The sequence below is a fragment of the Nomascus leucogenys genome, chromosome 8 (assembly GCF_006542625.1).
Source record: "Nomascus leucogenys isolate Asia chromosome 8, Asia_NLE_v1, whole genome shotgun sequence".
NCBI classification, from domain to species: Eukaryota; Metazoa; Chordata; class Mammalia; order Primates; family Hylobatidae; genus Nomascus; species Nomascus leucogenys.
The window spans coordinates 3,449,345-3,465,467 of NC_044388.1; the positions used below are offsets into that span (position 1 = coordinate 3,449,345).

At 41.5% G+C, this 16,123-nt stretch overlaps 1 protein-coding gene and 2 non-coding genes across 5 annotated transcripts in view; all 3 read left to right on the forward strand.

Moving 5' to 3' along the window:
- The window catches only part of KANSL2 (KAT8 regulatory NSL complex subunit 2), a 30,175-nt gene extending 18,594 nt beyond the window's left edge, over positions 1 to 11,581 (forward strand). For 2 of the 3 annotated variants that reach the window (XM_003252211.4, XM_030816663.1), the window contains exons 8-10: positions 4,153 to 4,406; positions 9,740 to 9,859; positions 10,613 to 11,376. In XM_003252211.4, the coding sequence (XP_003252259.3) occupies positions 4,153 to 4,406; positions 9,740 to 9,859; positions 10,613 to 10,744 (506 nt within the window). In that variant the 3' untranslated portion in view covers positions 10,745 to 11,376. Of the gene's footprint in view, positions 1 to 4,152; positions 4,407 to 9,739; positions 9,860 to 10,612 lie in introns of all 3 variants that reach the window. The other variant, XM_030816665.1, reaches the window with a different exon arrangement.
- On the forward strand, positions 8,019 to 8,153 carry LOC115836506. The gene has a single exon (XR_004031579.1). It is a non-coding gene; the product is annotated as a small nucleolar RNA SNORA2/SNORA34 family (small nucleolar RNA).
- On the forward strand, positions 10,282 to 10,418 carry LOC115836507. Its single transcript, XR_004031580.1, has one exon. It is a non-coding gene; the product is annotated as a small nucleolar RNA SNORA2/SNORA34 family (small nucleolar RNA).
- Positions 11,582 to 16,123: the final 4,542 nt, after the last annotated feature.

Below are 16,123 nucleotides of genomic sequence, written 5' to 3' on the forward strand. Positions count from 1 at the left end.
GGTTTTGCGCCACTGCACTCCAGCCTGGGCAACAGAGCGAGACTCTGTCTCAAAAAAAAAAAAAAAAAATTGCTTAAAACATAATTGGGCAAAGGCTATGGGCAGATTTAAAAGAAGATAGAAAAGTCTAATAGGGCCGGGCAAAGTGGCTCTCGCCTGTAATCCTAGCACTTTGGGAGGCTGAGGTGGGTGGATCACCTGAGGTCAGGGGTTCGAGACCAGCTTTGCCAATATGGTGAAACCCCGCCTATACTAAATATACAAAAATTAGCCGGGTGTGGTGATGGGCGCCCATAATCCCAGCTACTCGGGAGGCTGAGGCAGGAGAATCGCTTGAACCCAGGAGGCGGAGGTTGCGGTGAGCCGAGATCGCGCCATTGCACTCCAGCCTGGGCGATAGAGTGAGACTCTGTCTCAAAAAGAAAAAAAGGCTAATAGTTAAAAGTGTGTATCTTCACTATAAATACAGTTGGCCTTTGAACAATTCATGGGGTTAGGGTGCTGACCCCCTACACAGTTGAAAATTTGTATGTAATTTTTGATTCTCCCAAAATTTAACTGCTAATAGCCTTATGGCTTACTGTTGATCAGAAGCCTTATCAACAACATAGCTTCCTAACACATATTTTATATGTTTATATGTCTTATATATTGTATTCTTAAAATAAACTAGGAAAAAGTGTTACTAAGAAAATCATAAGGAAGAGAAAATATATTTACTGTTTATTAAATGGAAGTGGATTATCATAGAGGTCTTTATTCTCATGGTCTTTTTGTTAAGTGGAGGGGGAAGTGTTATTGTCTGTGGGATGGCAGAGGCAGAAGAAAATGCACGTGTTAAGTGGACCCGTGCAATTCAAGCTTGTGTTGTTCAAGGTCAACTGTAAATAGGAAATAAAACAAGGAAGATTTAAAATCTATAAAATTGAGATTTGTACATATATTTGTTTTAAAATAAAATTTAAAATACGCAGTTTTTCAAAAATGAGTCAGTGAATTTCAAAAGTAGTTGAGAGTATGGTGAAATTGACCCTTCTAAGTATTGCCGGTGGGAATATAAATTGATAAAAGCTTTTTGGAAAGCAATTTGACAATAACTCATATTTCCTCATACAGTAATTTTTACCTCTGGGAATTTATTTTAAGGAGATAATCAAATGCAGACCAATATTTTTACATGAAATATTCTTCCAACTTGAGACAGCCTTAAAATTTTTAGAGCTGGAGAATAGGGAGATAAATTAATGACACAACATAGTGTGGAATATTTTCAGTCATTAAATCTATTTAACAAAATTTATGAATGACAGCAAAATGATAGTGACATTCCAGGATATGGAATTCTGTACAGTGTCTGAAATTTCATGAAACCGAATACTGGGAGGGAACAATACAGAAATGTGATAATTTGTGCATGGTGTGGTTGTGAATGCCCTTTTTTCACTGTTCTTTTATTTTTTGGTTAAGACGAGCTTGAATTACTTTTATAAGGGAAAAAACTCAGTTTACACATACTAAGGACTATTTTAGATATTATAATACTGTACTCAAATAGCTTATTAAAATATAAATATAAAGCAAAATTGAAAATGTATTTGAAAAGAGAAGGGAAGTATTTTTTTTCCTTTTATGCTCTTTCCTTTCCACTCCATAGTTGCCTAAGTTACTTACCCTTCCTTAAGTCCTTATCCCAGAGAAAGATGCGACTGCCATTGGTGACCTGTTAACTCTTTACTGTGGTCTAATGGAGACAGCACTCGACTGAAAGTGAAGGACCCAGACTCTAGTTGTAGGTTAACCATTCCCTTCTTTTTACCTCTTTTGCCCCATCTGATAGGAAAGCGGGTGGAGGATGATGGGGGGAGTCCTTTTTTAGTATATTGTGGTATTAAATACATAAGAGACTTGTGAAAGTCCTTTGAATTCCAGTGAAAAAAAGTTCTTGGCTAGGCGTGGTGGCTCACGCCTGTAATCCTAGCACTTTGGGAGGCTGAGGCGGGCCGATCACCTGAGGTCAGGAGTTAGAGACCGGCCTAGCCAACATGGCGAAACCCTGTCTCTACTAGAAGTATAAAAATCAGCCGGGTGTGATGTCAGGCGCTTGTAATCCCAGCTACTTTGGAGTCTGCGGCAGGAGAATCTCTTGAACCCAGCAGGCAGAGGTTGCAGTGAGCCGAGATCACGCCACTGCATTCTAGCCTGGGTGACAGAGCGAGACTTCGTCTAAAAAAATGTTCTGGTTGAAACATTTAATGGATAATATTTTAAATATTAATAATTTAAATAAGAGTGGGCTTCTTTTTTTTTTTTTTTTGAGACGGAGTCTCGCTCTGTCACCCAGGCTGGAGTGCAGTGGCGCAGTCTCGGCTCACTGCAAGCTCCGCCTCCCGGGTTCACGCCATTCTCCTGCCTCAGCCTCTCCGAGTAGCTGGGACTGCAGGCGCCCGCCACCACGCCCGGCTAATAAGAGTGGGCTTCTTAAGCACATTAGATATTGCTTAGATTTTCTTAAGCGCATAGTGCAAATCTGATGATTCCCATTAGATTCATATGTTTATTCATTTGGTCATTCAATAAATATTTGTTTGCCTTGTACTATCTTCTGTTTCTTTAGAGTAGTGGTTTTCAACTGGGGGCCATTTTGTTTTCCAGTTGGCAATGTGTGGAGAAATTTTTGGTTGTTATAACTCAGAGTTGGAGGTGCTACTGACAGCTAGTGAATAGAGGCCAGGCATGCTGCTATACATCCTTCTTCCAACAAAGATGTACCTGGCCCACAGTGTTGGTAGTGCCACAGTTGTCACACCCTGCTTGAGAGTTTAGTTATTTCCAAATATGCATTGAAAGAAATAGCTTTATTCAAGGAAGTTTATATGGTTTTAAAAATTATAATGTATGTTAGATTTTTTTATTTAAAAAAATTACCATAAAAGTTTTGAGTTGAGGCCGGGCGCGGTGGCTCAAGCCTGTAATCCCAGCACTTTGGGAGGCCGAGGCGGGCGGATCACGAGGTCAGGAGATCGAGACCATCCTGGCTAACACAGTGAAAACCCGTCTCTACTAAAAATACAAAAAATTAGCCGGGTGTGTTGGCGGGCGCCTGTAGTCCCAGCTACTCGGGAGGCTGAGGCAGGAGAATGGCGTGAACCCCGGGAGGCGGAGCTTGCAGTGAGCCGAGATCACGCCACTGCACCCCAGCCTGGGGCACAGAGCAAGACTCCCTCTCAAAAAAAAAAAAAAAAAAAAAAAAAAAAAAAGTTTTGAGTTGAAAATTACAACTCCATAATTCAGGTACTATCAGTTTGTAGAAAAATTCTGTTTTCTGGTTAAAAATAAGTCAAATTTTAAAATAATGTTTATTAATCTAGGAAAATAATCAAGTAGTTAACAGATTTCAAGAAATGGTAGCACTTGCATAAAATGTGTTTTGTAAAGTAACTTGAATTTTATTGTATCTAATCATCTCAATTTTGATTCATCCTACAGAGCTTCTTTGCTAACTTGGAAATATAGCCCTTCTTCTACCTTTAACAAAAGTTGTTAATAGAGTCCTTGGAGTGTTTCTAGAATACTTTTTTTTTTTTCAATGGGCCTTCATAAGCAAAATTTTCTTCTTCCTTTAGGATCATGAAAGGATTCCTCTGTACTAGCACACGCCTCTAAAAAAAAAAAAAGGCATGGATATTTAATTTCTTGTTAGGATATGATACCTAGTGACTTTTACTAGGGCTCTGTTTCCCCCTATTCCAGTGGTGCTTTAAATGAATTTATCATGTAATCATCTTTGGAAACAAGGTCCAAGAAATTGTTGCAAACTTTGCCAGTCTGCTAAGGGAGCAGACACATTATATCGCTTAACTCTTTTGGAAGGGCTGTTTAGGGGCATTTTCAAGGTTATTTGCATTTGCCACTACATGTTTCTTCTGAATACGTGTGTGTTCCTAGGAGTGTTAGGGAGAATGGGATGGTGTCTAGTTTAAATGACCAGGATCCTGAAAAGGAGGTTGGGGACAAGTTTTAAATTACTGGTAGAGCTAGAATTTGATGCTAGTAAATGACATTTATTTTGAGAAGTAACTTTAAAAATTGCTAACTGCATTTTTTACGCTTTCGATAGATTGTGTTTTATTTCCCTTGACCATTTTTCTACAGATATTTGTCAGGATACGAATCAGGTTCTCTTCAAGTGCTGCCAGGGGTCTGAAGAGGTACCCTGCAACAAACCTGTTCCTGTAAGCCTCTCTGAGGATCCCTGCTGCCCACTGCATTTCCAGTTGCCTCCTCAGATGTATAAGCCCGAGCAGGTACTGTCTGTGCCAGACGATCTGGAAGCCGGCCCCATGGATCTGTACTTGAGTGCTGCTGAGCTTCAGCCCACTGAGAGTTTACCTCTGGAGTTCAGTGATGTAAGTTAGAGAAGCTCTGCTCTGGTTCAGGCCCTTGAGACAAAGCCTTATTTATTAATGGTGAGAATAGGTTAGTCTTTGTGGTTAGGAGAATCGACAAAGTTTTTGAAGTGATATATACGTATAGTTGTATTTGTATGTTAGCATATTCATTTAGAGAAATCTGCCCTACCTTATATTTTTTTTCCAGACTCTTCCCATACCTTTTAGGGATACAATTTACATACTATAAATTGCAGTCTTTGAAAGTGTGTAATTGAGTGATTTTTAGTATATTCACAAAGTTACGCAACTACCACCACTATCTAATTTCAGAAGGTTTTCACTATCTCCAAAAGAAACTCAGTACCTATTATGACACTCTTCATTTTCTTCTCCCCCCAGCCCCTGGCCACCACGAATCTACTTTTTGTCTCTGATTTTGCTTATTCTGGACATTTCATATCAATGTAATAGTGTATGTATCCTTTTGTGTCTTGCTTATTTCACTTAGCATAATGTTTTCAAGGTTTATCCATACTATAATATGTATCAATACTTCATTCCTTTTTGTGACTGAATTAATATTCCATTGTTTGGAAATACCATGCTTTAAAAATCTATCAGTTGATGGATATTTGTGCTGTTTCTACTTTCTGGCTATTAAGGAATAATACTGTTAAGAACTTTTGAGACAGAGTTTCTGTCGGTGGCATGAGCCACCACGCCCAGCTTAGTTATCATTTTTCTAACTTTTTTTTTTTTTTTAAATTGGGGTCTTGCTGTGTTGCTCAGGCTGGAGTGCAGTGGCATGATCATGGCTGACTGCAGCCTCGAACTCCTGGGCTTAAGTGATCCTCCTGCCTCAGCTTCCCAAGTAGCTGGGGCTATAGGTTTATGCCACCATGCCCAGCCAATTTTTTATTTTTTGTATAGATGAGGTCTCCCTACGTTGCATGGGCTGGTCTTCAACTCCTAGGCTCAAGTGATCCTCTTACCTTGGCCTCCCAAAGTGCTGAGATTACAAGCGTGAACCACTGTACCCAGCCACTATAACTTGGCTTTTTTTTTAAGACTGAGTCTTGTTCTGTTGTTCAAGTTGGAGTGCAGTGATGTGATCTCAGCTCACTGCAACCTCTGCCTCCAAGTGATTCTTGTGCTTCACCTTCCTGAGTAGCTGGGACTACAGGTGTGCGCCAGCAGGGCTTGCTAATTTTTGTATTTTTTGTAGACAGGGTTTCACCATGTTGGCCAGGCTGGTCTCTAACTCCTGACCTCAGGGATCCGCCCACCTTGGCCTCCGAAAGTGCTGGGATTATAGGCATGATTCACCATTCCTGGCCTATAACTGTTAATGATAACTTTGGTGATTTTACTTGTGGGAAGACTAGGCATCAGATACTAATATGAGTAAAAACACAGCTGTTCATTCTGTATATTTGCTTGTTTTCTGTACTTTGATGCAAGGGTGGTTGGCAAGTAGTAACTTAACACCTTAATCTTACTGCTTTTGAGTTCCTTCTCTCTCGTTCTCTATTGCTGGTTTTGGAGATAGTAACAAAACGTGGATTCTCTTATTTTATCTTTATTTATTTTTTGAGACGGAGTCTTGGTCTGTCGCCCAGACTGGAGTGCAGTGGCACGATCTCGGCTCACTGCAACCTTCACCATCTGGGTTCAAGCAATTCTCCTGTTCCTGCCTCCCGAGTAGCTGGGATTACAGGTGTGTGCCACCATGTCTGGCTAATTTTTCTATTTTTTAGTAGAGATGGGGTTTCGCCATGTTGGCCAGGCTGGTCTTGATCGCCTGACCTCAGGTGATCCACTCGCCTCAGCCTCCCCAAAGTGCTGAGATTACAGACATGAGACACCGTGCCTGGCTGAAAACATGGATTCTCTTTATATCCTGATACTTTAGTTTTTAAAACACTCCTGTTTTAATAGGCATTTTTGCTGGTTTTCTTATTTTAGGTTCCTTTTCCCAATTTAAAATCTTATAAAAGACAACACTTTGTATATATGAGAAAAGCCTTTTCTGAAAACATACACGTTCCATTATTATCTTGAGATTTGGATGCGTTTTGTTTCAGTGTTTAAATAATTCTAAGCTAATCATTATCATTATTATTTTTGACAGAGTTTCGCTCTGTCACCTAGGCTGGAGTGCATTGGCGTGATCTCGGCTCACTGCACCCTCTGCCTCCTGGGTTCAAGCGATTCTCCGGTCTAAGCCTTCCGAGTAGTTGGGATTACAGGTGCGTGCCACCGTGCCTGGCTAATTTTTGTATTTTTAGTAGAGACAGGGTTTCACCACGTTGGCCAGGCTGGTCTCAAGCTCCTGGCCTCAAGTGATTGGCCCACCTTGGCCTCCCAAAGTGCTAGGATTACAGGCGTGAGCCACCGTGCCCATTCCAAGCTAATTATTTATGTAAGAATTGCACATGGGCCTGGTGCGGTGGCTCACGCTTGTAATCCCAGCACTGTGGGAGTCCGAGGTGGGCAGATCACCTGAGGTCAGGAGTTCGAGACTAGCCTGGCCAACATGGTGAAACTCCATCTCTACAAAATACAAAAATTAGCTGGATGTGGTGGCACATGCCTGTAATATCCCAGCTACTGGGGAGGCTGAGGCAGGAGAATTGCTTGAACCCAGGAGGTGGAGGTTGCAGTGAGCCAAGATCTTGCCATTGCACTCCAGCCTGAGTAACAAGAGCGAAACTCTGTCTCACACACATGCACACACACACATACAAACTGCACATAGTAAAAGAATGGGAGAAAACAGATTTATAGTCTTAATGGTGTGAGAACACTGGTTTCTGTGGGTAGTACAGAAGTTTCCAACTCACCTGAAATGGATGGTAGGTTGAGTGTATCCCATGCCCTATGTTTCTGCTTAAATTGAGCAGCTTTATTTTATTATTTTTTTTGAGACAGAGTCTTGCTCTGTCGTCCAAACTGGAGTGCAGTGGTGCAGTCTCGGCTCACTGCAACCTGTGCCTCCTGGGTTCAAGCAATTCTCCTGCCTCAGTGTCCTCAGTAGCTGGGACTACAGGTGTGTGCCACGACGCCTGGCTCATTTTTGTGTTTTTAGTAGAGACGGGGTTTCACCATGTTGGCCAGGCTGGTAATTTTTTGTGGAGACGGGGTTTCACCATGTTAGCCAGGATGGTCTCAATCTCTTGACCTCGTGATCCGCCCACCTAGGCCTCCCAAAGTGTTAGGATTGCAGGCATGAGCCACCGCGCCCGGCCTGAGCAGCTTTAAGTAAATTTTTTAATTATATATATTCTTTAATGTGAAGATGTTGTGATTCTCATTTTTGGTGATTAGCACACCAAAAAATGGGAAAGGATTGCAAATTCTTAGATTTATTTAAAAGCATAGAACTAAGCTTCTTCTGAAGCTAGAGGAATAGAAACACAGAGCATCTATAAACTGGATTAGACATAGGGGGGTACAAACCTCCTGGATATTTTTAATTCTTAGTAAGAAAGGAATCTCTCCTTTCCCTTTGTCCTGTTCCCTACTATTCTCCGTTTCTACTTTGTGTTTCTGTGAATTTAGCATGAGACTCTTGAAAAGCAGTGGCATGAAAGTTAGTTTGATGCATTGTTTGAGTTTGTGTTGCCTTAGGCCCTGAATCAAGACCAATGGTTTGCTGTAGCTGTTGGTTTCAAACAGGAGCTAAGAGTGATGTCTTCCTTGTGGTCTCTTGGCTATTCAGTATTCCAGCGTGAATTGCCAGTTCAGTTGGAAGAAACATAGTCTAGAATGTAATGTCATTTTTTTTTTTTTTACAGAGCAAAACTATGTTAGGCTTAAGAACCAGGGAGTTGGCCGGGTGTGGTGGCTCATGCCTGTAATCCGAGCACTTTGGGAGGCTGAGGCGGGCCAATCACTGGGTCAGGAGATCGAGGCCATCCTGGCTAACATGGTGAAACCCTGTCTCTACTAAAAATACAAAAAATTAGCTGGGCGTAGTGGCACACGCCCATAGTCCCAGCTGCTTGGGAGGCTGAGTCAGGAGAATCACTTGAACCCAGGAGGCGGAGGTTGCAGTGAGCCGAGATCGCGTCACTGTACTCCAGCCTGGGCGACAGAGCAAGACTCTGTCTCGAAAAAACAAACAAACAAACAAAAACAACCAGGTTGTTGATCTGTTGGGATAGGGACTTAACCAAAATAATATTTCCTAGCCATTTAGAGGAACTGTGAGTTTTCTGTCGTCCTTCCTTTCTTCCTACCTTCTCCCTTTCCCCTGTTGGAGCTTGTTTGCTTGCTTTGTGGCTGTTAGGATGTTAATCAGGCAATCTTGTATTGCCCAGCAATATTTAATTTTAACGTAGCATTGTTCATATTTAAATTAATCGCTGGTGAACTTACATGTTGATTACAGGTAGCCTCAGAGAGAATATGCTTTTCTAAAGCATATTTTTTTAATTGTAGTAAAACATACATAACAAAATTTTACTCTTTTAACCTATGTATGTATGTGTGTAAGTAGGTGGGTAGGTAGAGATGGAGTCTTGCTGTGTCACCCAGGCTGGTCTTGAATTCCTGGCCTCAAGTGATCCTCCCACTTTGGCTTCCCAAGGTGTTGTGATCATAGGCATGAGCCACTGCACCTGGCTATTTTTAAGTGTACAAGTCAGTGGTGTTATGAACATTTACCATGTTGTACAGCTGTCACCATTTTCTGTTCCAGAACTTCATCAACCCAAACAGAAACTTTGTACTTTTTAAACAGTAATCTCTCCTTTCCCTTTGTCCTGTTCCCTACTATTCTCCGTTTCTACTTTGTGTTTCTGTGAATTTCCCTGGAAATTTTTTTTTTTTTTTTTGAGACAGGGTCTGGCTCTGCCACCGAGGTTGGAGTGCAGAGGCGCAATCTCGGCTCACTGCAGCCTCTGCGTCCCAAGCTCGAGGGATCTTCCCACCTCAGCCTCCAGAGTAGCTGGGACTACAGGTGTGTGCCACCGCGCCTGGCTAATTTTTGCAGTTTTTGTAGAGACGGGGTTTCACCATGTTGCACAGGCTAGCCTTGAACTCCTGGGCTCAAGCGATCTGCCTGCCTCGGCCTCCCAAAGTGCTGGGATTACAGGTGTGGTGGCCAGAATTTTGTTTTTTAATCCACTATATTGGTCTATGTTTTACACTTGGCAGCAAAAGCTCTCAGTGCTTTTGGATCTTGTTTCATTTGTTGGACATTCTGGTAAAATTTTTTTTTTTTATTAAAGGTAGGCTAGGGTTGAGGGAGACAGCAGAGTATTGCTTTAAATTTTGCTGAAAAACATGCCAGCTTTATTACTGTTTCCCTTGGTATTGCTGATGGGCTTTTCTCTTTTTTCTAGGACTTGGATGTTGTGGGTGATGGTATGCAGTGTCCTCCTTCACCTTTGCTTTTTGATCCTTCACTAACCCTTGAAGATCATTTAGTCAAAGAAATTGCCGAAGACCCAGTGGATATTTTGGCAAGTGAAGAACAGTCCCACCTTTTCCCCTCATGTAGTGACCTGGCCAGGCAGAGGGTTCCCTGCTGGATAGCATGTACTCCTGGAGGGGAGTGGGGTGTCATCACTAGTATAAAGATACTCCACATGTCTCTCACTCATTGAATACCATATAAGCAAAGCACTTTTAAAAATGCCCTACTCCACTCCTGTGTACCCTTGTTGCTGTAGTTCTCCAGATGGGCTCTTAGAACACCTAATGGCCCCTGATCCTCATATCCCAGAGTAGGACATACCTTTATTTAAATAAAAGCTTGAGACAAGGAATCTAGGGAAATCATACCTTCTGAGGGAGAGCTCGTCACTGAAATTGTTCTCATTGTAGAAGGACCAGTAAAGTAATGTGATTTGAGTTCTGTCCGTGAGCCTTGGGTAGAATTCCAGTGGCCCTGACTGAAGACCAGCAGTTGTACTGTGGCTGTTGGTTTCAAGCAGAGGCCTAAAGGACTGTCTTCCTGTGGTCTTTTGGCTGTTCTGGGACCTCAGCAGGGAATGGCTATTTCATTTGGAAGAAACAACCTACAGCTCACCATCCCATTGGAAGAGGCTCAGGAATAGGCTCTTCCAAGGGACTAGGATAGCTAATATGGGAAGAGCATCTGTCCAGAATTAATTAATTTCTGTTGTATTGTTCTTATTGCTAGTATAAGTGGCCACTTATACTATTATAAGTGAATGAATTTCTAACTGAAGTGCCTTTATTTCTTTTAACAGGGCCAGATGCAGATGGCTGGAGATGGGTGCAGATCCCAGGGATCTCGAAATTCTGAGAAAGCCTCTGCGCCGTTGTCTCAGAGTGGATTGGCTACTGCAAATGGGAAGCTAGAACCCACTTCTATTAGTTGATAGTTTGTTTGAGGAACCATTTTACTTTGGTGGATTTAAATTTCTCTTTCTTCAAAGAAGTATTTCTGATCATCTCTCACAAAACATAGGCAACCCAGACTACCTTGTTTTTCTTCTGGATTGAGTATTATAGTCAAACGTAAAGCCAAATTTTGAGGACATGGACCATGGGTTTCTTCCCACTCAGGGCAAGGAAGAGAAACAGAGATAATCCCTATCAAAGCTTTTGGGATTATTTGGGACTATACCTAAAAGGAAAGTGACATCTTTGTAATGGGATTTCCCAAGTCATGGATAGAAATCCACTTAAGTAACTAGGTGGGAGCCGTCTTTGTGAGTGGTGTCTTTGAGATACTGTTGGCCCTAATATCTGGTTATCTCTATCTAAAGACCTGCAGTTTAGCTTTTCTTCACCTCTACTTAATTGGGCAATCTTTAACCCCTTTCCCTGGTGAACTCTGGCTTTTATCCTCTGAGAAAACAGCCCAAGGACTGGGTCCTCCTTATCCATCTTGCTTTTAAACCTATGTAAATTTCTGTGGTTGCTATCTTATGTAAAATATAGTAAAAATTTATTGTATATAGTTTCTATTAAATGTTAAAGAAAATGTTATGAAAATATCAGACAGTCATCTGAATTGAATGCATGTTTTGTTTGAGAGTATAGTCTCTTTTTCACGGTTTTAGGGACCTATCTCTGATGGGAAAGGGAAGTTGGGACAGATGATACTTCCATCCCAAAAAGTAAATGAATTTTCAGTAGCTCATTTTGGTTTTGCTTTGAAGGAAGAAGTAAATGAAAAGGGGCAGGACTTATTAAAGCCCATCAGTTCCAAATATCTTTCTTTTTTTACCCTCCACTCTGTGTCTTCTACACCCACTCCCATTTCTCACGATTAATGCCAATGCCATCTCTGCCAGGCGTGGTGGCTTACGCCTGTAATTCCAGTACTTTGGGAGGCTGAGGTAGGCGGATCACTTGAGCTCAGGACTTCTAGACCAGTCTGGGCAACATGGTGAGACCCTGTTTTTTTAAATTTTAAATAATTATTTTTTAAAAAATAATGCTAATACCATCTCAAAATTCTCTAGTGGTAGGAATATACTTAAAACAGAGAAATTGGGCCTGATGCTGGATCACTAAGATAGACATAGATAGGTATTGTCAAGATCGTTTTGACACTGAATCTTAGAGCAGGGTTAAAATAGAAGTTCAGTTAGGGTTGAGGTACCTACGCTAGAAATTGTCTGTTTCTATACTGCATTATGACAAGGAGGGCAAAAGATTACTTTCTATAAGAACTGAAATGGGCACAGAATGGCTTACAGTTACACCATCATCTTAACTTTAAGCATTTACATTCAGAGAATGGTCGAAAGTAACTCATAAAAGGCCCATCAGATGAACCACTGGGGAGATTGCCTTTACTAGGTCTTCAGTGATACTGTTTTTAAGTTTGTAGTTCCCACTGCTTTTTTGATTCCCTAGTCTAGTACTTTTTTTTTTTTTTTTTGAGACGGAGTCTGGCTCTGTCGCCTAGGCTGGAGTGCAGTGGCTCAATCTCGGCTCACTGCAGCCTGCATCTCTTAGGTTCAAATGATTCTCCTGCCTCAGCCTCCCGAGTAGCTGGGATTACAGGCATGCACCACCATGCCTGGGTAAATTTTGTATTTTTAGTAGAGATGGGGTTTTGCCATGTTGGCCAGGCTGGTCTCGAACTCCTGACCTCAGGTGATCTGCCCGCCTCAGCCTCCCAAAATGCTAAGATTATAGGTGTGAGCCACCATGCCTAGCCTAGTCTAGTGCATTTTATACTTTATCCACAAAGACAAACATTACTTTTTATTTATGTGTTTGTTTATATTTGCGATGTGATTTTACTATGTCACCCTGGCTGGAGAGCAGTGTCATGATTATAGTTCACTGCAGTCTTGAACGGGGCTCAAGCCATTCCCCTGCTTCAGCCTCTTAAATCTGGGACTTATGTACCATCATGCCTAGCTAAGACAAACGTTACTTCTTACACAGCTATGAGCTTGAACATGACTTCTCAGATATCCTCTTCCTGTTGTTTAAAAATGTATAATTTACAGACCACTAGCAAATACATCACCCAGCATGATTGCTAAAAAGTAAATTAATAGGCCCGTCAGCACTTTCTGGGGAATGAGAGCCAGGGAATCTACTCTTAGTACCTCAGAAATTGTGATAGCCATGCATGCTTGCAGACTCAGTTGTGGTGTGGTGAGTTTTGGGAAGGCTATGTTTGGCTACCATTCTCCAAGGTTCTGGCTCTTACTAGGTGCGGAGAAAACACGAAGAAGCGGTAGGAGGGGCCTCAGGCTGCACTGTATTACTGAAAAAGTTTTGGCCCTGGTAATGGAGTCTCTAAACAAAGGTCTGTTAGAAGAAATGGCCTAATACCCTTGTTGTGCTCGGTCACTGGCAGCAACCTGAGGGAAGTGTGATACCTTGGTAGATCCAAAGATTAGGATGCTGGAAGCTGTCAGTTAACTGCAGCTCATTCTCTTGAAATCAGGGCAGCATACCTCCATGGCTACAGCCTTTTGTCAGATCCACTTCTCCCATGCATGTTCGTGATTCCTGGGGACCTTTTAAAGGAGAAACGGGTACAAATTACAGCCCTCATAGCTACAGTTTTGTCTTGGGAACTGCAGCTGGTAATCATCTCCCCTCTATTATACATTCTAAATTCCCTCAGTTATTAACGATGGTAGGTCTTGGTTTGCCTGGTGGTGTGAACCTACCTTCATTCCTGGCAAGTCTTGAGCCTTTGGTAAACATACCCTTCTCAGGCTAGGGTTGCTGCACGTGTTAATTCAGTTACAGTTGTGTCAGGGAGTACCAACTGTATAGGCAGAATAATCATCCCAAAGATGTCCACATCCTAATCCCTGGGATCTGTGAATATGCTATTGTAAAATGGCAAAAAGAACTTAGGCCGTGGTCAAGTTTAAGGGTTTTGAGATGGAGAATAGCTTGGATTATCCAGGTGGGCCCAATCATGAATCCTTAAAAGCAGAGAACCTTTCCCAGCTGTGATCAGAAGCAATAGCGTGAGAAGGTTTCTGTTGGTTCTGTATGTGTGCAAAGACTGGAGAGAGGTCTCTAGTTGTTAAGGATGACCCCTCTACCAAAACTGACAGCCAGCAAGGAACTGCCTTAGAAAACCTGCCTGCTTCACTCCTTTATGCTTCATGTGTGACTCCTGGTTTAGGCCCTCATCCTTTCTCTTGAGAAAGGCAGTTGTCTCCTAGTTGGTCTCTCAGTCTTACCCTTTTTCAATCCATACTGCAGCCAGAATGATCTTAAAAACTTTATTCTGTCTCTCACTGCTTATGGCAACCCCTAGCCTTCAGTTACACCTCATTGTTGTCAGGAAAAAAATAAATAAACCAGCTGCTTTAGCATGGCATTTAAGACTTCATAATCTGATCATATTTATCTATGGGCAGTCATCCTGAAATGTTCTTTCTCTTACAGGCTATTCTCCAGCCATTCTTGGATTTATTTGAAAAGGAAACATTGAAATGTAGCCAAGTACATGGGGTTTGAATTCAGAAGGACCTGGATTGAATCCTGGTTTTGCCACTTACTCTGAGAACTTTGTGACTTTGAGAGAATCACTACCTCTCTGAATCTCAGTTTTCTCGACTGTGTAATAGGGGTAACACTCACCTACAAGTATTGTGAGATACAGTGAAAAACAAAGAATTAGAAACTCAGAAACATGTAAACCCTCGGAAAATGGTAACTTATTATTTTAAAAGTATAAGTTCTCTCTTTTCAGCTCAGGCATCACTTCAAGTTTTTCAATGATTAGTTAATGCTGACATTGAATGAATACAAGCAAAATAGCAAATCCAGCCATGTCTATAGGTTCATTCATTTGTAAGGGAAAAGTACAATTCTGTAGACAAGATAGTAACTCAGTCTTCATGTTTACAGTTAAATATTTAATCTGCTGACTTACTATTACAAGTAGCAGTGCCTATGTGGCTTGTGTTATTTTGCCTTGCTCCCCTCAGCAAAGTTGTAAGATTCATCCTCTTTGTCTACATAAAAATGTTTTCATTTATTTTCATTACTATATGTAGAAACTTACTACTTTTTTTTTCTTTTTTGTTGTTTTTTTTTGAGACAGAGTCTCACTGTGTTGCCAAGCTGGAGTGCAATGGTGCGATCTCGGCTCACTGCAACCTACACCTCCTGGGTTCAAGTGATTCCCCTGTCTCAGCCTCCTGAGTAACTGGGACTTACTACACTATTATTCTACTATGTGTAGAATTTTACTACATGACTACATCACTATTTATTCACTGTAATGTTGAGAGACAATTGTTTCCAGTTTTGGATATTTCAAGAATTAGTCATTAATATTTTTGTATGTTAAGGGCCGGGCATGGTGGCTTACACCTATAATCCCAGTGCTTTGAGAAGCTGAGGTGGAAAGATTGCTTGAGTCCAGGAGTTACAAATCAGCTCAGGCAAGATAGTGAGACCCTGTCTCTATAAAAATAAAAAAGCTGGGCATGGTGGCGTGTGCCTGTATTCCCAGCTACTTAGGAGGCTGAGATGAGAGAATCTCTTGAGCCCAGGAGTTTAAGGATACAATGAGCTGTGATCTTACACTCCAGCTTGGGTGATACCAACACCCTGTCGCTTTAAAAAAAACAAACCGAACATGTATATAGCTGTTGCACATGTGCCTACATATCTCTGTGGGATGCCCAGCAGTGTAATTTGGGTCATAGGGTAGATGTATTTATAGCTTTGCTAGATAATGTAAAGCTAGTTCTCCATAGGGGTTTAACCAATTTATTTTATTTTTTGAGGTGGGGAATCTTGCTTATGTTGCCCAGGCTGGCCTGGAACTCCTGGGCACAAGTGATCCTTCTGCCTCAACCTCCCAAGAAGCTGGGAATACAGGTGTGTGCCATGATGCCCAGCTGGACTTTGTTTTTGTGTATAAGGGAGGTAGAGATCCAATTCTTTTTCTCCCATGTGACTATCTGTCACGTGGTTTTTCTCTGCTCCCATGCAGTGCCAATTTTGTCAAATGGTCTGATTTTGGGCTCTCTGTTGGGTTCCATTGGTCTGTTTTTTGTATCTCTGTTAACATTACACTATTAGAATTACTTTTGTTTTATAATAAGTAATGATTTCTGTCTGGTATAGCAAATTATCCCACTTGGTTCTTTTAAAGGAATGTTGTGCTGGTTTTTACACTGTTGTTTGCTGGGGCTAGAACTCTGCAAATCACATTTCTCCTTTGCCAGCTGGCTGGCCTGTAGGGACTACTAAAGGCAGGTTGTAGGGCTAGAAGAGACATTTTCCTTTTTCTTTTTTTTTCTTTC